Source organism: Toxotes jaculatrix, chromosome 23 (genome assembly GCF_017976425.1).
Source record: "Toxotes jaculatrix isolate fToxJac2 chromosome 23, fToxJac2.pri, whole genome shotgun sequence".
NCBI lineage: Eukaryota > Metazoa > Chordata > Actinopteri > Toxotidae > Toxotes > Toxotes jaculatrix.
Window position 1 is genome coordinate 3,450,036 of NC_054416.1, and position 22,315 is coordinate 3,472,350.

A 22,315-nucleotide genomic window follows, 5' to 3' on the forward strand; every position below is an offset into this window, starting at 1 on the left:
CATGAATGATATTTTGACGTTCTAATCTATATTGGATTTAAGTTTTATTCTCCTTTGCACTCTTAATGGCATATTCATAAATCTGTTACTTCTTTGTTAAGAAAAGACACGGTGTTTTCAATTTTGTTTTGAAGGGAAAATCACAGACATCCGGTTTTGTGCACGCTTTCTGCTGACTTTCTGACTGTACCCAGGCTGGACTACATAGATTAAGGGTAACCAAAATCATATTAGTCATATGGTAACCGCAGCCTATTGCGTGGCTCTGTGTAATCAATTTAATTATATCTTGTTGGTGTCATTTCAAAAATTACCTAATTTGAAGTCGTAATAATCCAGTGTGAGGTTGTGATACCCAGAGTCTCCACTGGAGGGCGCCGTTTCGGCGTCTATAAAACCTCATGATGAAATTCTAATCAGTTTCTGGTTTGGGATCTCAGAGCTGCTGTAAAGCCTCTCCAGGTACAGATAATAAGACATTAATTAATGAGTTGATGCCTGAAGGCCTTCATGGTCTTTGCAGTTGACAACATTTGTGTTGCACTTAGGAAAAATGGCTGAGGTACATGGATGGATGAAGAAATGGGCCCACTGGACACAAACACAGGAGCCCAAGAGGTCAGGGGGTCCCCAAGCCAGACCTTCTGTCTAATAACATCATACAAAGGGTCTGGCCTCTGAGACATTAGATCTAAACCACGGTGTCATCCGTAACATTTAGCCATTTACGATGGGAACTGGGGAAAAAATCATAGCCTGAACAAACAGTAGCATAACTTCACATGGCTCTTCTCTGTTGTGAGTATACAGCACAGTAGCTTTAGCCACTTGCCAGCTGAATATGCCCAAGGGTTTTCACATGTCTCCAGCAAGAGCAGAAACTATCCTTCCGAGGTTCTTTCCCATGGGAAAGTGGTCTCAGATTTTTGGATGCAGTTTCAAACACAAACCCTCTCAGTCAATCTCAAAACGGTTTCATACAGTTGGCTTCCAACCTGCATACAAAGGGCTGTAAGACAAGATGATCAACTGAAGAGAACAAAAAATTTTCACTTCTTCAGAGCACACAAACTTTTCCAGATATACCATTTACAAGGAAACTTAACATTTTCCAGTGCTCTCGCTGCATTACAGTAACTGTAATTAAATTTTCCCACCATTTCTAAAAGCTTTAAAACTATTTCTGTAACCTCAGTGTAGAAACAAAGATCAAGCTGGAGGGGAGGAGAATCCCTCAAAATTTCCCACCTTCCTACAATTCTGCTTAAAGCCACAAGAGGGCTGTGAATCCCTTTTCTAAAAGCTGTGTTTACTTTCGCTCTCTGGGAAACAGGCACCGTGGTGTGAAGCAGCTTGATTCAGACCATGGAATGCACTGCAGCATCCCAAACTTCTCTCAACATAAACATGACGTCTGCTGTTTCATGCAATCACATGAGGTGTTTACCATCTCAAATTATCTGGGAATTCAAAACTTAAATGAGAAATGGCATCTGGTGTAGAAAGACAAGGGAGACTGGGATATTTTGTTTGTGTTTATTTATTTCTAATGTGTTTTATTTTTTATTTTATTTTTTTTTATCTGTCCACAAAGTCATATTAGTCACTACTATGTTAGATCAGTTTTCCCTCACTGCAATGGCAGTCAACTACACAAGAGCCCAAACCCAGCATGGCCCCCTCACCTCACAAAGATTTGTCATTTTTCTGAAAACATTCTATTCTGTTCTATTCTTCAGATATTCTTATTCGAAATCAGGAGATAAGGTGCAATTTTAACACGTTTGAAAAAAATCACAGGGGTGCCACATTGTTTTTAGTTAACAGAATGTGCAGATGAGGAGATAGTTCTTAATGGGGAAAATTTTCCATTTTTCCCCACTTAACTCAGAGTCAGCCAGAATCAAGGAGCCCTTTTTAAGTATTTTGATGAGCTGAATAAAGCGAGCTCACCCTTGTTTTGCTCAGTTAATGGATGTCAGTGTCAGATGTCTCATTACAAGCTCTTCTCAAAAATGGGTAAATAAACCCTCAACGCTGGGAATTTTCTTAAAAGCTTTCCCAAGAACACACAAAATGATGTTAATTATGTGATAGTCTGGGGCTATTTTATCCGCTGTGGCCGGTGGCACACAAAAACAGAAGTGTATATATAATCTCACTTCCTTCGGGGAAATTCTTGTTATAAATACATTTTCATGTAACAGATGGTCTAGCTAGAACCACTGTCCATCTTTGGAGAAATGTAAAAGCGTGTTTCACTGGTTTTCAGAGAAGTTCCTACTCCTAATTCACTGTTAAACAAACTTTTAGACTGCTTTTATAAACACAATGGGGCTGAACTCTTAGTAAGTAGGCAGTAAAGTTTCTCTAAAATTGAACTATACCTTCAGTACAATAAGTGATTGGCTCAATTGCTGCTTCAGTCTTTCAGAGAGAACTTTTCTTTCTGTGCAAGAAATTTGGGAATGGAGTTCTGAGTCAAAGGCTGCCCTGTTACATTCAAAAATCTCCAAAGGGGAACGCTATATGGGCAAAACATTTACTTTGAAAATCTGTCACCACTGAGGGAATTTTTGTCTTTAGACATCTAGAATGATTGGCAGGCTGTTTTATTCCCATCTGCCGGTGGGAGGGGTAGAAGGGACCATCACTCAGGTTTGTGCTCTCTTTAAAAAAAACACAACATCTCTAGTGCTATCTGTACAACATTCAACAACACATTTCTCTTTTTTTTTCTTGTTTTTTTTAACCATAATGCCAAAACAATAATAATTATCATTATAAGAAGAGCATTTTTCCATCTCAACGGCATTGAACAAACACCACACAAACTGAAATAAAAATCTAATAAAGGCCTCAATACCAGATAGTACACGTCACCTTCAAGTGGTGCTAGTGATAGACAGTTTACGGACCAGAGAGGGGACATGGAGCAAGAGCAAGCATGAAGGAGAGAAGGAGGGGGTGAAGAATAAAGTATGGCAATGAAGATAGTAAAGGAAAGAAAGAGGATTGGTGAATTATTGTGTTTTCCCAAGCTGATACATGCTTTAGTGTCACATCGGACATGTTTTGGCACCTCATGAGATTAAATACAATGTTCATTAGTCTTAGACTTGGGCTTTGGTTTACCAAGGGTTAGTATTAAGACCAAAAGTAGCCTAACCCTACATCTATAAAGATTTTTCACTTGTCTAAGGGTTAGGTAGTCCTTTCTTTCAAGAGTCTAGCCATGCTAGAATGTAATTAAGGCCTAGTGACCTTGTTTAAGGCCGAAAGGGCCTGAACAGTAGGAGAGAAACATGGCATGAAAACACCTTCCCCCAGGGGAGAGGGGTCAGGAGGTAAAGACACGAGAAAAAGATTAAGAAAATGGGCTGAGGTGATGTAGGAGAAGAGGAAGAGAAAGTAGGGGAAAGGAGGACAGGGGAAGGACAGAGAGAGAGAGGAAGAAAGAGAGTGTGTAGATATAGGCTAAGTGCTTTTGGTGAGTTTTACAAAATACACCAGGAAGTGCTTGAAACAGAAGGCACGGTGGCATTGACAGTAGTTGTTAAGGAGACACCACTAAGGGACTTTCACTACAAAACTCATAAGGTGCTCTAAAAAAGAACTTAAACACATTAATGCACATTAAGGTGTGGTTGCAATCAAAGAATACCCCATCAAAAAGTAGTCTAAGTAGATAAATAATAGCTGTTAACCAGTGTAAAGGGGATGTTACTACCTATATCCCCTACTACAGTTTTTTTTTCATAAATATACCTTCAAGCCACAAAAATTCATGATTTTTTTTTTTTAATTTATAGATGTGTTTGTGTTTCCACAAAAATGATGAACTTTGATTTTGAACTATCTTTAACAACCTGTTCAGCGGTTGGATGTTTGATACACTGATCAACTGACTGACCGATTTTGCTAATCGATGGGGTAAATCTAATGAAACCACAGCTTTACACATTTAAAACGACAACAGAAAATGACGACTTCCATTGAAAAAATGTTTGGTCTATCGATAAAGTCAAAATAAAAACAACTACTTTGGGAACTCAAACCTTGCACAGTGCTCTGTATAGACATTCCAACTAGTCTTAGCTCACAAACATTATAATCAATATCACCTATATTGATAACCTTTTTCTGTAAGCATCTTGAAATGAAAATAAACAAAAGTCTGCTTTTTTTTCTTGCCTTTACAAAAGCTACACATATTCTACTGGGATGTCTATGCATTTGTTAGTGTTTTAATAATTACTCCTACCATTGTCTTTTCTTTTCTTATAAAAAAAAAAAGAAGAAGAGAGGGAATCTACTCATCTAAAAGACACCATACCCCAAGAGTACAGTTTCTTTCTCAGATTTAGAACTGTTTGGCAGGGATACTGCTCTCTTTCTCGTTCTCTACCTTGTATCTTCTCTCCAGTGGAGGAAACATGAAATTCTTTTTTTTTTTTTTTGACACAGTTGCTAAGTCTCAGTCTCTTCAAAACGATGTGTCAGTTGATTGTGTTCGGGGCTTGAGCGACGTCCCTACAGCCCTCAAACAGACGCCCGCTCTGTGGTTTGTTCTTTTCCGTACATCTACGATGACCGTGAGTTGCCTTTGCAACCCCAACCCAGATCCAGCACCAATGTAAACACTGAATTTTGAACTGTGACCCCTTTTTTTAATCGCTGAGCCTTTGACTTCTCATTGCATTATACATTGTGTATATCACCCACTTTTTTTTTTTGTTTTCTTTTCAAGCTGAGCCACAAACGGCTGCCGCCTGTGTCAAGGACTTCACGCTGCGATGTAGCATTTCTTTTACAACTTAACTATTCACAACACCCTAGAACCACTTTTAACAAATATACTGTACTTAAATTGTTTTAAACTGTATATTTAGATAAAATGAAGGACCTATCAGAGCCTCGATGCGCAGGAATACCAGAGACTCTCTTGATAACATACATGAACAGGCACTAACTGAAAAAGAAAAAATATTACAAACTTCTCTTTCTCTTTTTCTTTAGGACAGTCATCTAGAAACACTTTTCAGACAAACAAGGCAGTGATATACAGTTGAGAGAAAGCACATGGCCTACAACAGTTACCTCATGCCTTAAATTAATACCAAATAGCTTAGCTGAGGTTCACAGCTTGAAACTTTTCTAGACTAATCTTTCCTCCATGTCTGTATGGGCTGAGGAGGAACTTGAAGCTTAAGGTTTCAAACTGTTCAGTGGTCAGTCAGGAGAGCGTCTCTTCACAGCCGGCTTCAACTTGGTCAGTATAGTAGTCTGGGATATACTATCCATTATAAGTGTGGAATAAATGCATTGCAATGCACTCTGGAATGACGCAGGCTCTGGCCGAGATTGATTTCTTTCATTTATCAAATAGGAGATCATCTTAAAAATCATCCATCTTGGAGTGAAGATTGAAAAAAAAAATAGAAAAGTGGCCTACAAAATCCTGAAAAGATGCATCCATGCTCTTTTTTACAGGAAGTTTACTGTATTTGTGGTGGACCACACTGTCAGAACTGAAGAAGACAAATAATTTCGGAGGGCATGTAACAGCTGTTTCTCTCCATCCTTTTCAAAACCCTCTGAAATATCAGTTTTCAAGATTCCTCACGTTTCTCTAGAAATGAAAGTCTAAAGGGGCAAATTGTCATGTAACCTTTAAAACCCTTACCTCTGTCCAAAGCTTCCCACCCATTCTTCCAATTGTGTAGTAAATGTAGTTGAAAACATTAAAACCAACTCTCCAATTTAAATGGTGTCATCCAAAATCGTTTAAATCTGTTCAGACTCTTTCCTCCTCTCCCACCATGTGGTTGGAGCTCAGGGCTGGTGAAAGAGCAAGGGACATCCTCAGATCCTGGTCCTGTGAATCCTCCAGACTGCTGTTCTCCAAATTCTCTTCCAATTCCTCCTCTTGCTCTTCTTCCTCCTCCTCAAGCTTCTCCTTCAGTCCCAGACCATCTCTTGCATTCTTGGATACAGAGGCCATGTTGGAGTCTGGGTGGTGAAGAATATCATCCAGATGTTCTGTTTTATCCTCAGAGAGCCCATTGAGGGTCTGGGTTGAGGACCATTCCCCCAGGGGTGCCTGAGACTCAACCTCACTTACATGCCTCCATATTCCCAATGAATCGAGTTCAGAGTGATCCGTTTGGGGCTTGTTGACCTTTGAGGCTCCATCATCATCTAGGGCAGTCGAAGAGCCTCTTTTGCGCCTGGACTTACTGGTGTGGTTGACCTGGAGATGCATGGCCATCAGCTCTGCTGAGGACGTACGGAAAGGGCAGAACAAACACTGGCTCAGTTTGACCCCTGATGAACTATTGCCACTATCAACCCCTCCTCCTTCCCCTATGCTCATAACGCCATCTTCTTCCAACCCTCCAAGGCCAGGTGAGGGACGACGAGACAGATCCAGGGGTTCAAACCCACCTTCTTGAGTTGAAGGTGCAGGCCCTTCCTTGTCACTTGCCGGCTGAACCATTCGGCTGGTAATAAGGGGCTTACGCCGGGACACTTTGGGGGCCTTTGGTGGAGAAGACTCCCTAATCCAGCCTCCTTCCATTCCACCTTGGTAAAGCGCTCCCATCACCCCAGACAGATACCTGTACTGAGTCTCCAAGTCAACATCCCTTAGAGCCGCTAAGGCCTTTCGATGCTCCCGCTGGTCTGGAAGCCCTAGAAGCCAGGACTGTTGGCTCGGCCGAGAGGAAGGGGTGTCGGTTGGGCCTCGGCTGCCTGGGCAGTGGTTGCTTTGGGATCGGCGCTGCTTGGCCAGCCCAGAGGTTCCAGAGGTTAGACTGTTGATAGTGGAGGTGAGACCGGCAGAGGAGGAATTGGAGGAGGCTGACAAGGCATTGCGTTGCTCCCTGTGGTGCCGCTGGAGGTGGTACTTCAGTGAGCCCGACTGGGTACCTGCATAGTCACAGTGGGGACATTTGTAGGGTCTCTCACCTGGAAAAAGTAGGATTAAGAAAATTAGAATACAAAAAAATAGAATTGGACACAAGTAGAACTTTTGAGTACATCACCCATAAAAGGGCTGCTAAAAAAATGGACGTCCACCCCCGTCCTCCAGGTGAGACATGAAGGGCCAGTGAATTAGAATGCTTTAGTTCATTTATCACAAATCACAGACACTTAACATTAATGCTAACCATTCTGCACAATTAAATGCAGACCTAAACTTCACTGTGATGGATCACACAGGAGAGTTTCGAGAGTCTGCTAATTGGTTTTCATACCATACTGAAATGAAAAAAGTCTATGCCTGCCTGGGAAGGCAGGAAAATACATTCAAGAATCTGAAACTACATAAGCCATATAATTTATATTACAAGATTTATTAAAAAATGACCAGCAGTAATATTCAAAGAGCTATATTTTTGCAAATTCACATGTATGGTTGTTCATGCAATGATGAGTAGGAGATGTAGTTACACATGTTAAAGGGAGATGGCAGTATTCCATCACTGATTAAAAATGACACTGCTGGGAAAGATAAAGAGGACGGGGGCATCCTGCTGGAAGCATATCAACAGCAGGATATGTATTACATTTGAAAAGCGTAAATGATCTTGTTCACAGGAACAAAAAAACTGATCACACAAGAAGAATGCAGCTCTATTGATGAATGCAGATGTATGAACAATTTGATTTTGTTGCTGAAGCAAAATATGATAACATAAAAGTCTTGAGGGACAATGATGTTCTCAAGAGGACAGTAATATCAAGAGAGTATTATTATAATTTGATGCCTTCACTTAAATTACTGACCATGTGGTAATCACTTGATGGCAAAGAGACGCAATAGTGCGTGAGAAAAAGAGCTGTATGCTATCATGAATAATATGGCTGTGATGTGATAGGTCCTGTCAGCTGTAGATGAGCACTCATGATGGCAATACTAAATAGATTTCATTTAATGCATTGTGGGCACTGTCTTGCTGGAAAGACTTGGATGAGCTCCAGTTACCAGTTTCTGGAGATTGGTGGCATCTCAAAAATAGAAGGGGGGTCTTAATTTTGATGAAATACATCAAGCAAAGGCAAATAATAAAAAATGACAATGACTCATGCTGATAAAGTCTTATGAATATGGATCATTAATTACGAGTGTGAGTGAGTGCTGTGAGCGTCCCCATCTTTCATTAAAGTCCGACTATCTTGTCACCAGAAATTCAGTATAAGGTTTTTCAGTTCTTGTTTTGTTTTTAAAATCTTGGAAAAGCTTGTTAGAGTCTGTTTGAAAGTGTCCAGTGCCTCTGCTCTGCAGTCAAAATGATTTAGAAATTATTTGAGGTAAATTTAATTGTAACAATTACAGATTGGTTCGCTTCAAAGACCAGGTCAGAGAATGTGAATCCCAAATAGATTAAAGGCAAAAAACGTTATTATGGCGAGATCTGTGAGCACAGACTTCATGTGATGATGTTTACATAGGAAGACGAAATGTACGAATATATTTTCTAAAACCATTTTCACTTTGCATGATTTAAATTTAGGCAAATCAAGTTAGAGAAAAAAAGAGGAGAAACAAAATTAAAATGTTTTTTGTACCTTTCTTGGGGGTGAGGTTACAAACTAGTGAAAGATATGAGCTTTTTACTGGAATGGCTTGATTTTTTTCCCCTCAAAAACTACTGTTAGTATACCCTCGAGCAAGGCACTTAAGCAGGATTTGCTCCAGCGGAGCTGCTCAGTTGCCTGCAGTAGAGGGCTATGATTAGCGCTGGCCAGCTCTCTGAGGTGATGTGTAAAAAAGAAGACGGTAGTGCTGCTCAACAAAACCTTTCCAGGGATTTATAAAGGTTAAAAAAGTAAATGTGGTTTGTTAAACTCACAGCAGTTTCTCACCTGTGTGAACTCTCAGGTGCACTTTGAGATGGTGTGAAGAGCGGAAGGCTTTACCACAGTAGGGGCAGTCTTTTATCCCTCTACCACGCACTCGCTCCCTGATGGGAACTGAAGCTATGGAGGGGACTGCTGTCAAGCCATTTTCTCCTGCAAGTGGCAAAAAAGATGGAAAAAATGTAAAGATAATAGCTGGTGTGAAGGGCCCCATGAGAGTTTCTATTTACAACAGAAAAGCAGTATGAAAATAATATACTCTTGTGATAATAACACCATTACGTGTGAGAAAACAAACACAACCCAAAAGACAAAACAGAAAAAAGCAGCTGTGATTTTACCTTTGAAACTTGAGATGACAGAGTGAAACCCTGTAGCTGCTCCTGGTTGTTGTGATCCACCACTGTGCAGTTTTGATTCCTGTCTCACTTCGCCCGTTTGTTGGGATCCACCACTGTGTAGCTGAGATTCCTGTCTCCCTTCACCACTGCCTCCTCTTCCTAGTCCCACTCCTCTACGACTACCACTTCCCTCGTCCTCACCCCCACCTCCTTTCTGGGGCCTCTGAGTGTGAACGCGAGCATGAACCACCACCTGCTGCAAACTGCGAAACAGCTTTCCACAGTCTGGGCATTCCCATGGCCCTCCTGCTCCTCCTGACTCTTCCCTTGGATCTGGACCTCCAAGATAGGCTCTGACTTGGTCAGCCTCAGTGATTACAGAGCTCCGACCTGGGCCTCGTTGGCTTTGCTGCTGGCCTCGCTGGTGGGGCCTCTGCTGCTGCTGCTGCTGCTGCTGAGCAACTGCCAGGCTACGAGCCACCAGTTGCCACCAAGTTGCCTGGTCCCCTCCTTCAGACACTGATGCTGTAGCATCACCTGTGCCTCTAGCTGCTCCCCTTCCTCTTCCTGGGTCTCCTCCTCCCAGGCCTGCAATCCCACCACCACCGTTTCCCATCTCTGCCACCTGAGCCACTGCTTGAAGTCTCTCCATGCAGCTGGCCCCACTGCCATCGCTGGGCAGCCCCAGATAGCCCAGGATGGCTGATTTGCTCGAGCCCATTCCCATTCTGCCTCCAGTATCCCTATCTGACCTTCCTTGTCCACCTCTGCTACCCCCTCGCTGGGCCAGAAGGAGGCTGGAGTAGAGAGCATTGAGAGACTGATTACTTGCAGAGCCTTTAGCCTGATGCTCAGCATTTCCTGGTCCCCCAAGAGTTCCCAGCCCGGCTTTCAGCCCAAGCTTGTTGAGATGCACTTTCATGTGGTTTTTGAGGAACCAAGGCTCCTTGAAGCCACGGCCGCATACCTGGCACTTATGGTCCAAGGAGTCCTTGTGCTTTCGCATATGTCCCTTGAGGAACCAAGACTGAGTAAACCGCTGTCCACAAGTATCACAGCGAAACGCAGGCAGTGAGGAGGATGCAGCCACTGTAGCAGCTGATGTCATCTGTGGGGTACCTGGGGTTGGGGCTGGGGTATGGGTCGGGGTGGGCACAGGAGTGTCAGGGGTTGCAATAATTGGCCTGGAATTGAAGGCCGGTGGCAGAGCAGGTACCTCAGGAGATGGGTGGCACTCCTGCAAGTGAGATGCCAGGCTCTCTTCTTGGCTGGCAGAGAAAGGACAAAGAGTGCATTTATACGGGTTGTGGAGAATGCGGACATGGCGCGCCAACTCCGAGGCTGTGCGAAATTTTCCTTTGCAGGCATGGCAGCGAAATGTAGGCGCTGTGGGAGTAGATGTACCCTCCCCAGTAGTAGAAGAATAGGGAGAGGTCACAGAAACAGGGTCCTCCGTAAGTGGAGGGGTCAATGGTGTGCTGTCATCCAGTAAAAAGCTTGGGTTGTGGTCTGGCTGTAGGCCTTCATCTAGACCTTTGACCTCACCGTCAACATCCTCATCTTCTGTCAGATGCTGGATGAGAGTCCCCGGCAGTAAACGCTGGTTTGTGTGGCTTCGGTGATTCTGGATTATGTCTTTGTGGTTCTGTTGGACCTTGAGGTGCTGCTTAAGTGGTGCTGAGGGGAGTCCAGTCCGGTAGAGGGCTGAAGCTCTGCGGTCTCGGTCCAGGCTGTGAGCTCGGGCATGAAGAGACAAAATACTTTGGAATCGGAATCTCTTCCCACACACGTGACAGGGAAACCTGAGCGCAGGCCCTGATGAGGCCCCTCCCCCTCCAGGTATCGCCCTGGTAACAGTATCCTTCTGGAACAGCTGAAGGTCTAGCTCGTCATTGCAGTTTCCACTCTGCCCTGAAGAGAGGGCCAGCTCCAGGGCTCCAAATCCAAGGAGTGGAGCTGATGGCGTAGCTGGAGGAGAGGTATCCAAACAAGGGCTGCATCCAGCTTCTTGTCCACCTCCTCCCGGGAACAGAGCCACTGCTGGGGTCGGGGAAGGAGGAACTCCATCCAGTTCTTCCTCATCATCTTCTTCATCAATGTCGTGGTGATTATTATCGTCCTCATGGAGGGGAAAGGGAGAGAGGGGGAAATACGGCGTGGTGTCCGGGCTCTGAGGAGAAGGTTCGGGGCTGTGAATGGGCAGGACAACAGGGCTGTCAGGCAGAGAGAGCTGGGTATGAGGAGACGACGCCTGGGGGCTGTGGTCCAGGGACGGCAGTGTTGGGGGAGACTGGGGCTGCTCACAAGAAAGAGACAACACACACTCTGGCGGAGAATCCATCCTCTATCAGTACAAAACAGAGAGAGAAGTAGACACACAGAGTTACAACTTTAAAAACCTAGTGGAAAGGTTAAATTTGCATGTTGTGCATAATTATCTTTAACAGCAACTTGACCTTGACCAGATCCAGAAAATAGCCCAAAAAACAGACATAATCAAATTGTATTAGTTTACCATTAGCCTAACGTGTTTATATGTCTGTATACAAATGCGTGTGTACTGTACATAAGCAAGCGCCTATGTGAAAAGTAAAGAATTACCAGCAGTGTGTGTGATATTATGCCATTCTCTAGTGTCTCGGCTGATGGGGGACACACTTCTGTGGCAGCCTCCTCCTTTGATTTTCTGTGGACAAAAACAAAAAAAAAAAAAATGACTGCATGATGATAAAGGAGAAACTTAATTATGAGTTATTTGCAATCAAAAATCTAACAATTATTTCACCTGAAATTAAGTTGTTGCCAGTAAAAAAAAAACAAAAAAACACACACACACACACATTTAGCATATTATTGAAGCTATAATCTAACTAAAGACTTAGGTAAATTAGCAATATCAGTGTCAATGTAGGCGTAAATGCTTCTGAAATATTGAGCGATGAACTGCAGGTAGCAGATTTTTGTGAAACAGGATTAAAAGTAATTTGCACTGAGATTCTTTCACTGTATTCCATCACAAATGCTAATGGCAGAGAATCAAATGAACGCTCATTATAGCACTGTTTTGAATGTGTTTTAATGCATGTAAATGTTAAGTACAAAGCAAATCTTTTTTTGATCTTCATTTACTCTTCAGTCTACATAGGTATATGCCTGCGCTTGAATGTGGAACAGGTGTACACCTGTTCTGCCTCCTGCATGTGTTCACAATGCACTCTGGCATACTATTAGCAGCACATATGGGATGATTAGCCGGAGTGTGAATGTGCATCAGCGTGTATCTGCATGGGTGTCAGTGTGTGTTTAGGAGTTAAGGGCACCACCACAGGACATGGACTGTCCCAAACAGGATGGGCGCGCGATGTTTTGACTTCCCCACACACCCTTCCTGTACACTCATACAGTAGCAGCTTTTTGCTTAAATCAGGACTGTACACACACACACACACACACACACACACACACACACACACACACACTCACATTCATGTACAGTATGCATTATGTACAGCAATATTTCTTAATCTGCTGCCTGGGTGTGGTGGCTTTGACCCATACACTGCTTAGTCATGGTTACTTGTTTAAGTAATGTACAAATGTAAGCTTATTCTCCTGCTGTGTTTACTGTACTGCAACAGGATAACAGAGTCAGCTAAAATGTGAAGTGTGATATACAGCATATTGAACACACACAGGCATTTTGGCAAGCACACTCACACATCCAAATATTTTGAGTGCACAGCAGTTTGCATCAGTTAGACTGGATTTATGCACACAGGCTGTTTTTGTCCATCATTTGGTGGAGTGGAGAAGCAGCAGAGGCGTCCTCAACAAAACAAAAGGTCATCAATCACTGTGGCAAAACAATGGAACATCTGTGTTTGCAGGTGTGTCACCCATATTTGTGTACATGCTGCGGTATGGTCACATATGTGTTTATATGATCAGTTGGATTTGTATATATGTGTGTGTGTGTGTGTGTGTGTGTGTGTGTGTGTGTGTTCGAGAGAGACTGAGCCTGGATGACAAAGAGATTCTCATGTAGCCAGTTGACATTTTAGCTCAGCTATGACTCACAGGGATATCACACCATATCAATCACATAAACACACACACTCACACACAACCACAGACACACACACTCACACAGAGTCCTTTCTTAATCCACCATTATTGTTCTTTCTCCCCCTGTCTTCCTTTCCCCTTCTGTCTTTCTCTCCCTGATTCATACTCCTCCCATCCCCCTCTCATTCTCTCGCTCCCTCCCTCCGTCTATTATTCACTAATTTTCTTTCATTCTCTCCCTCTCTCTTTCTTTCTCTCCTGCAGTGTTGCCAGTTGGCAGAGTGCCAGGGAATGCTGATATCAGCTGGTAGATTGGGCCCTGCCAACATGGCGAAGAGCAAAAATGAGAAAGGAGGCAGACAGAGAGAAAGAAAGAGAGAGACAGAGAGAAACATACAGTGCAGTTACAAACTGGGCAGCATAAAAAAACACTGTCAGAAGCCATGTGAATGAAAATGATTTAATGTGATTGCCAACATGGTGTTGAGGGGTAACGGGGGGAGAAAAATAGAAAGGCTAAAGAGACAGACATGCTGGAACAGAGAATAGGAGAGAGTGGTGGAGTGGCAGGCTGGGGCTTAACATGAAGATAGAACAACAGATCTAAAAATCATTTGAAAAGTCAACACACAGAAATATACAACCAAACAGACAGAGAGGGAGACAGAGAAAGAGAAAAGAAAAAGGGGACCGGCTATCTGAATGTATCTGTAGCAGCATTAAATCTGATGGCATTATCATATGAATATCACCATCACAATGCATTGTTCCACCGTGACGATGGCTGTCGCCAACCACCAGCCCTGTCATGCCAATAAAGAAAATTTGGATAGATGAGAGAGGGAGATAAGGTGCAGCAAAGGATGCAGGGAAGAGGGTTGGGGTGACGGAGGGACAGGAATCAGATTGGAATCAGGCGGAGCAGAAGCCCATTAAACCCAGGTGTAAATGAACCAAAAAAGGCACTGAAGACCCAGTCAACCCAGTCCACATTATCAGTCTGCACACTGCACTCAGAAATTGCGCACAAATTGACGGTGCAGGTACACAACAAGGTGTTAAGTATCAGTTTTAAAGACTGTGAATAATGTACGAAGGAGTGATGCGTGCAGCAGTTTTGCAAGGGAAGGAGAAATCGGATTTTAAAAGTACATCATGGAAATGCATTTTTAATGCTGGGAGCAAATGTGATCCACCTAAATCACACAGTCAGTCTTGATGTGAAATGCATGTTGATAGCAGACACAAAAAATATGGAGAGAAAAGAACGTTTTTTTTAAACCTGGATTTCCCTGCACTTTCACTGATTTTGTTGTCTTTTTTTTTCCCCTGGTTTTTCTGACCCTGGAATTTGCAGTGTACGTGCAGCGGTGTAACAACATTGCAATTCACACAGTAATGACAGCTTAAAAGCATACTGTTGTTGTGTTAAGCACTGCCGTGATGTTGTCATTACAGTAATTGCAGTGTAACTTTGTGGGCACTGAGATACCTGATTTCAAGCACTGAATTACCTTAACTGGAAATTTGTTTTTTTTGACAGAGGTCAATATGTCAACTTTCTATTTCTATGGCCACAAAAAGAAAAAAATGAATTGTTTAAGTACTGATAACCACTCCTGCACTTGTGTCACAAGGTGCTGTGTGTGTGTGGGGGTGGGTGGGGGTGCTGAGTCATACATCACAGTCCTGATAAATAGTTGCCACGGGAGAAGGAGCACAATATGTTCAGACAAGTTTATTTTTGGGGGGGGTTTGAAGTCATTGTGTAAATATCCACTGAGTGGTACAGCTTTATTGTGAAGGCAGCTGGTACAGGTTTGTACATGCCAGCAAGTTACACATCATAATTGTAAATGTGAGGGTGTGAACACTTTTTCACTTAGTCTTTATGCATGTATGTGTGGGCAAGGAGTATTATATCTGTTCAGCTTCATATTAATGACATAGTGCAAGTATGTGTTATGGGCTGTATATTAAGTGGGTTTGTGTATATCCATTGCCTGTAGCACTGGTTTCCAACCTTTCTGCCTTTTCGCCTCCAACTTTTTGCCTTAACGGCCAAGCAATGTCTACTCACAACCCATCATTATAGTTTGCATAATTATGTCTATGAGCTCTTAGCAGTGTGATATCTTTAGTTTCATTTTAATGATGATTATAGACCTGAGGAAATGAAAGTCTCCTGTATTTCACAAAAAAAAATAGGGAAAAGTTTGAGAAAATAATTTGCGCGTGTATATGTTTTTTTTGTTTTGTTTTTTTATTTCTTTTGTAACAGGCTAATCACATTGTGACCCCTCTGATTTATCTTGTGACCCTTTGGTGGGGCCTGAACTCCAGGTTGGGAACCACTGGCCTGTGTGGTTATCTGTGCCTGTATGTGTGTGTGTTTGTTGCATGTGTCCTCCTCTATGTGCCTAAAAATAGCCATCTCCAAAGTCTCAGGCCTGATCCTTAAGGTACAGTAAAGTGTGTATCTGGAGGCTGTGTGTGTGTGCTTCTGAGAATCCTTATAAGTGTATCTCTCTTCCTGGTTTATTACTTGAACTCCAGTGTGATGAAGTGTGTGAGAGGTGAGGTGTCCTTTGGGGATAAGTGGTTGTATGAGAGACTGACCACAAAAAATGTGTATGAAAGAAAGGATGAGCAATTGAGGGAGGAAGACGGGGGAGTCCGCTCTCTGTGCGGTACAGTATAATTTGGCCCTGTGGTTTTTATCGCGTGGTCACGTGGCGAACTTCCCCACAGACGGTATTCATTTCCTTTGCTACACCTTTCCCTGAACCCCCTGCTTCACTCCGTGCTTCGCTTCAACTTTGTCTGGCTCGCGCTCTCTCTCCCCCTCTGCTCCAGCTCCAGCAGCGATAAGAAGGGAAAGACTCCCACTGTGTGCCCAGCACTTACTGTAAAGATGTGTGTGGCGGATTCCTCGGACTGAAAATGCTAACTTTTGCGTACCATTTTGGTTTGAAAATAAAAGTAATATTGCTATCAAAGGGCTCGGTGTCTGCCCAGAAAACAAACCTACAGGCATTCATGGTGCCGTTGGGAAAAGGGGTCCATCAAATGGCCATAGACTGATATGTGCCTGACCTTTCTGACGGACATTTTGTGAGCCAGCTGAAGAAAAAGTTGTGTGAAAATGATACATTCAGCCTAGACTCTCAATCTGTCCTCAGCTCTTTCATCTTTTGCTAGATCTGGGCCGGCCACCAGCAAAATTTAGAGAAAAAGTAAAAGAAAAACATTTCCTGCCCCAGTGTGCCCCGATGTGTTTTATCTGCCACTTTCCGCGACTCTCTCCTGCTTTTTTGCATTTCTTCCCTTCTAACCTTACCACTTCATTCCTCCTCCTCTACCCTCTGTCTCCTCTTAAGCTGTTGCTCCTGCTCTTTCTGAAGGAATTCCTCCTCCAGCGGAGAACATGAGCCGACACTTCCCCACAGTCGCGAAGCGCTGAACTGGGAGCGACGCGAGGGTGCCAGATCTGAGCAAGTGAATCTGAACGTTGGAAACATCACAGCATCTCGGCAGAGAAACGACGTTCTCGCTCCAAGTCATACAGGCCGTACTGTGTCTAAACCAATGAGTGGAAGCGATGACTGACTCTTCTGATTCAGGATTACAAGATTGAAGCCTTAAAAGAAGAATTGCTTAGGAGCGTGCAAATGTCAGAAGCAAATCACTGGATGTGTTCTTCCTAAAAGGCTTATCTGTGCACACTGAAGATCACCTGCAGGGGCTGAGAGCAAAGAAGCAAAGGAAGCGAGCAATCATGCATCCCACAGGTGAAACAAACGCCTACCTGATCATTTTTTCCTTTTCTCCTCAACGCAAATCTAAATTTATACTGAAAACCTGTCAATCACTTAATGAATATTTCGATCCAAAATTGGACAAAAGTAATTTCAAACCTTTTCATCTGAAGTGTCCAAGACACCCACTACCCATAAGCCCCAGAGATGCTGACCCTTCACTGTGACCTCCTTGTGGAATATGCGTATCACATATATCAGACATGTGAGCACCTACAAGAGCCTTACTACAGAAAAAATAGTAACTGTTAACACAGGTTGATTCTTTATTCACCCCAGGGGAAATATGCAGAGCATGTGCTCTCTTTCTTAGTAACACACTGCTGCACACCCAGTTAAATATAACTGATATATATGGAATGCCAATACCACTCTGTGTAATTCAGGATAATGCACCGTGCGCATCAGCAACTTTACACGATGTATGCGAGGATGTAAGTTAACTTTGTTTTCTCTGTGAGGGGATTTGAGCCTAAAGGTGAGAATATACTCAAAAAGAACTAGTGTGCAACATGTTGTCTGACCACGCTGGAGGGCAAGAGTGTTTACAGCTGGTCTGAGCGGTCAGGTGAAATGCCTGCCGTCACAGAGAGGAAGGGAGACACAAAAACTATTTAAATATGAGAACAGTGCACACACAGACTTCCCTAGAAGGCATTCATAGTGTTGCACTCAGTTGTATACACAGAGAGGAACAGAAATGGTTGTGTGAAAAAACAAGAGCTTGAAATAAGTTCAAAACTCGCCTCCGCTGACCTGGCCAATTGTTGCATGAATGTCAGATTGTGGATTTCGCAAAGTTACAGAAATTGTTGGATGCCGCCCCAATTCTGACGTCAGACAGGTATGGAGGGAGGGGAGGAGGGGTTCAGACACTGTCTGACCACCTGACCACCACTTCTTTTGAGATGTATTGACACCTTAAAACATTCAGCCTCTCGAGGCTTCCTCTGCTCACCATCTATTGGTGACTGGAGCAGTGCTGCATTATCTTTTTCTCGGCCCACAGTTTTAATTCACAGCTGGCCTTCATACTGGTGCTGTGACCTGCTTAGATGGCTTTGCTTCCCGAATTTATGATCTGACACATCCAAACCTACACAAGAGAGAAAGTGAACTATCCACTCGTCCATCTGTACTGTAGAAACAAGCTTAAAACTAGTCTGAAAACTAAATACAAATGGCACAAGTGGCGCACTATTTAAGTAGGACCCTAATGCTCTAAATACACACTAATCCCGAGCAGCCAGCAGAACTCTCAACAGTCTCAAAATGTCACAATGCAGTAGATTCTCCCTAACTGAGGGCAAGCAGGTGCCTCTCCCACAGCGCACTAATGACCCAATTATATCAATCAGAAGCCTTGATTGGTGCTGCACTCCTCTCCCTTTTACTCTCTCTCCCTCCGTCTCTCTGTCTCTTTCTCCCTCGCACACAATCTCTTCCCCAAGAGCCACCTGGTTGGGGTGTGTGTGCCCCCTCAAGTACAGTACAGTATGCACAAAGATGGGGAGGAGGCGGTGTTGATGGTGGTGGAGGAGGAGGAGGATACTACTTGAACACAACAAGCAGAGAGGGGTCTGAATGAAGCAAAGCCATTAGACACTTTTTAACATTGGGCCGGTGTTTTATATTCATTAGTACAGTAGGTTCCTGATGAGTATTTGCAATATGAAATCATCATCTTGTATCAAAAGGTAGACAACCTGTAGGTGTGGAGGGGGGGTACTTTTCCAACAGGGGGGTGATTTTTTTAAGGTTTATCTTTTTTTTTTTTTTTTTTTTTTTTTAGTAGATAAAACATGAATAAAAACAAGTAGCTTCTGTTAACAGAATTACAGATTAGAAAAAGTCACTCTATTGGGCAATAGCCAAAAGAAAAACACAAATTTTGACCAACCTGCATAGTTTTCTGAATGGTACTCTACTTATTTCATGGACCAAATCTCTGCTTTCAACATGCCCAGGCATTTTTTTTAAGATAATGTGTAGTTTAGGTCTTTGAGATCCAAAAAGTATATGTAGTCTATAAAAAATATTTATAAATAAAATAAAAAAATGAAGTAAAGAGAGTTTAAGGACCCTCCAAGACAGCCCTGATTATAGGACAAGCCAGCAATGTCAACCTACTTCCACTATGCACACGCTCTGAAAAGTGTGACATTTTGGGTGGATATAAAAATAGGGCATTTCAGGATCCCTAAACATATTCCATTGGATATAGAAAAGGCGACGGGAGTGTCTTTGGTCAACCCAGATGACACGTCTGCGCCTTATCTCAAGAGGAATTTCCTCCTCGCCCCTATGATGTGCGTCAATATCTCAAGAGGAATTTCCTCCTCGCCCCTATGATGTGCGTCAATAACGTGCAACCATTTTCAGTCGCTCTTTCCCCTCTTCTCTCTCGCGGCCATCTCAATTAGAGGCACATTAATGAAATAAATAACCATCAACAAACAATGCACTAATAAACACCCCCACTAAAATGAGATTAACCCTGCCCGCAGATGGTGTCCGCACACAATCCCGCTTCCAAAAAATGCGATTAAAAACCATAAACAGTGGGATATAGTTTGGAGAAGTCGGGGGTGGCGTGTGTGTGTCATGTCAGCCTATCTATCGCTCTCTCCCCTGCTCCATTTTGTTCTTAAATTTTCTATACAAAAGATTAAGGGAGGGGAAAAAGACGAGTGAGCGAGCAGGGAGAGGACGGGAGGAAAAAAGTGCCATCATGGATTTCATCTTGAATCCTCTGCCAATCTCCCAAACCGACATCAGTCCCAAAAAGCGACATCGTGTCCAAAAACGCACATTTTTAAACCAGGGATGCGAAACCGGTAACTTATCTTTACAGAATACAATTTGGCAACACGCGTTTTGCACACACACGGACACAACGATGCATGCCAGACTTGCTATGCTACTTTCTGAGCTTGTAGACACTGGAGGTGATGTTAGGACAACTAAACGGGTTGTAGTAAACATTGTAGTAAAAGGTGGGGAAAGTAAAACGTTTATAAAACACGATTACAGCCTGTGGATGCGTTTTTGCGCACATCCCAGATGAAAGTGACGGTGCTTATCTCGAAAACAATGCACTACACAGTGCCTAATGTGTGCCCAACAAAAGAATTAGTCAAGCTAATCGCATCTACCTACAAATTACGCTTTGTAAATCAACTTGCTAACATGCAAAAATCCACTTTTACGCCCGGACAATATGTCTGCGGCTTATCGAAATGCTCCGTTACGCACCAAGAACTTGTGCCTCTTTTTGAAAAAAAGCTACTTTTTTTTGGTCAAACGTCGTTTTTCAGAGAGGTTAAAGGGGGATAAAGAAGAAGAGGTCATAACGCTGCCTATTTTCAAAACTGCTTCCCTCGCGTGGATACTAGTGAACAGAACTTGGTTAAAGTTACGGGAATTAAAAAAAAAAATACATCTTTAACCACTCCGAGTGACTTTTCGTGCACTTGCAACCATTTTAAAGTCGCATTTAATTTCGCGTTGACTTACCGGATCGACTTAATTTTAACGTTACACCGACTATTTTCGGAATAATTTGGGGGAAACGGAGCATTTCTCCGCTTTTTTTGTCATGTCACGGCTCATGCGAGGGCTCGGACGCTACATGCATGTCGGCCACGCGCGCACATACGCCGGCTTACATACATGACACACACGTAAAGTGTTCCGGAGCGCGAGGTTACATGCATGCATGCATACATACATACGTACATGCTTCGTGCCAATCACTCACATACAAGCACACACGCGCGCACACAATCACACACACACACACACTCACACACACGGACGCACACACACTCATACACATCCGAATCCAAACTGCAAATAAAAAGCGGAGTGGCCTGAGAAATAAAACACAACAACAACTATATTGGCCATTATCCCGTGTCTCGCTCGCGGAAAAGGCAACAACAGTCGCAGTAAATTCAACAATTTTGGAAATGTTTCACCGGCGGCGTTTCGTACCACCACGCATAAAAGTGCACATGTAAACATAGTGGTGGATAAAATTAAACTAGATAAATGAAGATATAGGATATATGTTGAAAGTAAAGACTCAGTGTACTTACGGGAGAGGCGGCGAGGAGATTAATGACACGACACGTCATGATTACGTTTCACTTGAATTAAATACATTACGAGTTGGGAAAAAAATGGAAATCAGGGTTGTATACAAGCATACGCCGTTTCCCCCTCCCTCCTCCCTCCGTTTGGTCACCCTCTTCTCTCCCTCTCTCCCTCACTCTCTCCTCCTCCTTCTCCTCCTCCATCTCCCTTTCTTTCCCTTCACCCTTTCTCTCCTTTCTTCTTGCGTTTTTTTTTCCTTCTCCCATTTATTGTACAGGAGTGAGTGAATAGAGAGAAGCAGAGGAGAAGTGGGAGGGAGAGTGATGTAGGTTGGAAATGTTAATTATAATCTCAGCACGGGCACCATTTTACAACGCTGTCATCTCTTCACATTTGTATCCTAAATATGGCATCTGGGGTGGCGGGTAGCTGACACTTTAGAGAGACATTTTTTTAGGAGGGTGGGGGGGCGAGAAGAAGAAGGAAAAAAAAGTTTCACACCAATTGAAGTGTGTTAAAAGTGATGACAGGGGCAAGAGGCAGCCTAAATGTTGTGGCGAGACATCCCGGAAGCACATGGCCACACTGAGGAGGGGAACATAAAGAGTGCATGTATTTGAATGTGGGGTTCCCAACATGAGGTCGGGGGACCAATAGGAGTCCCCCCCAGGAGATTTCCAGGGGGTGCCCAGCTAAAATAGCAACAGTGGGAAAGTCACACTAAAAGTACAGTATCAGTTTTGAAATTGGACTTCATTCAGAGTATACAGCCCAGAGAAAGTATTTATAGCAAATGTAAGCATTAAAAGTAAAAGTGTTCATTTGAATGATTTGTTCTTCACTCTGGGACTTTTTCCATATTGTCCTGATCTTATAATACACACTGTCGCACATGGCTGCGCCCACTCTTTTCAGTCGTCACTGGTTTGGTCGTAGCAGGTGCACATATCCTCCTTTTTTTTTTTAGAAATCTAATGTAACATGAAACAAATTTTGGCTCCAAAACAACCGGACAGAGACGAGTCTCTGAGTGCTGACTTACGCATCCAGCAGACAACACTGTAATCCATTTGTTATATCTCTTTTTAAATCTTTAGCCCACCAACTTCTCAGAGAAACAAAAGTATT

The 22,315-nt window shown here is 43.1% G+C and overlaps 1 protein-coding gene across 1 annotated transcript; it reads right to left on the reverse strand.

Annotated features, from left to right (window-relative positions):
- Positions 1 to 2,670: 2,670 nt before the first annotated feature.
- znf219 (zinc finger protein 219) lies at positions 2,671 to 21,321 on the reverse strand. The gene is made up of 5 exons (XM_041031390.1): positions 21,190 to 21,321; positions 11,808 to 11,892; positions 9,207 to 11,550; positions 8,872 to 9,018; positions 2,671 to 6,969 (listed from the first exon to the last, which is right to left on the reverse strand). The coding sequence occupies exons 3-5, from the start codon at positions 11,545 to 11,547 to the stop codon at positions 5,798 to 5,800; spliced, it is 3,660 nt and encodes a 1,219-aa protein (XP_040887324.1). The 5' UTR covers positions 11,548 to 11,550; positions 11,808 to 11,892; positions 21,190 to 21,321; the 3' UTR covers positions 2,671 to 5,797.
- Positions 21,322 to 22,315: the final 994 nt, after the last annotated feature.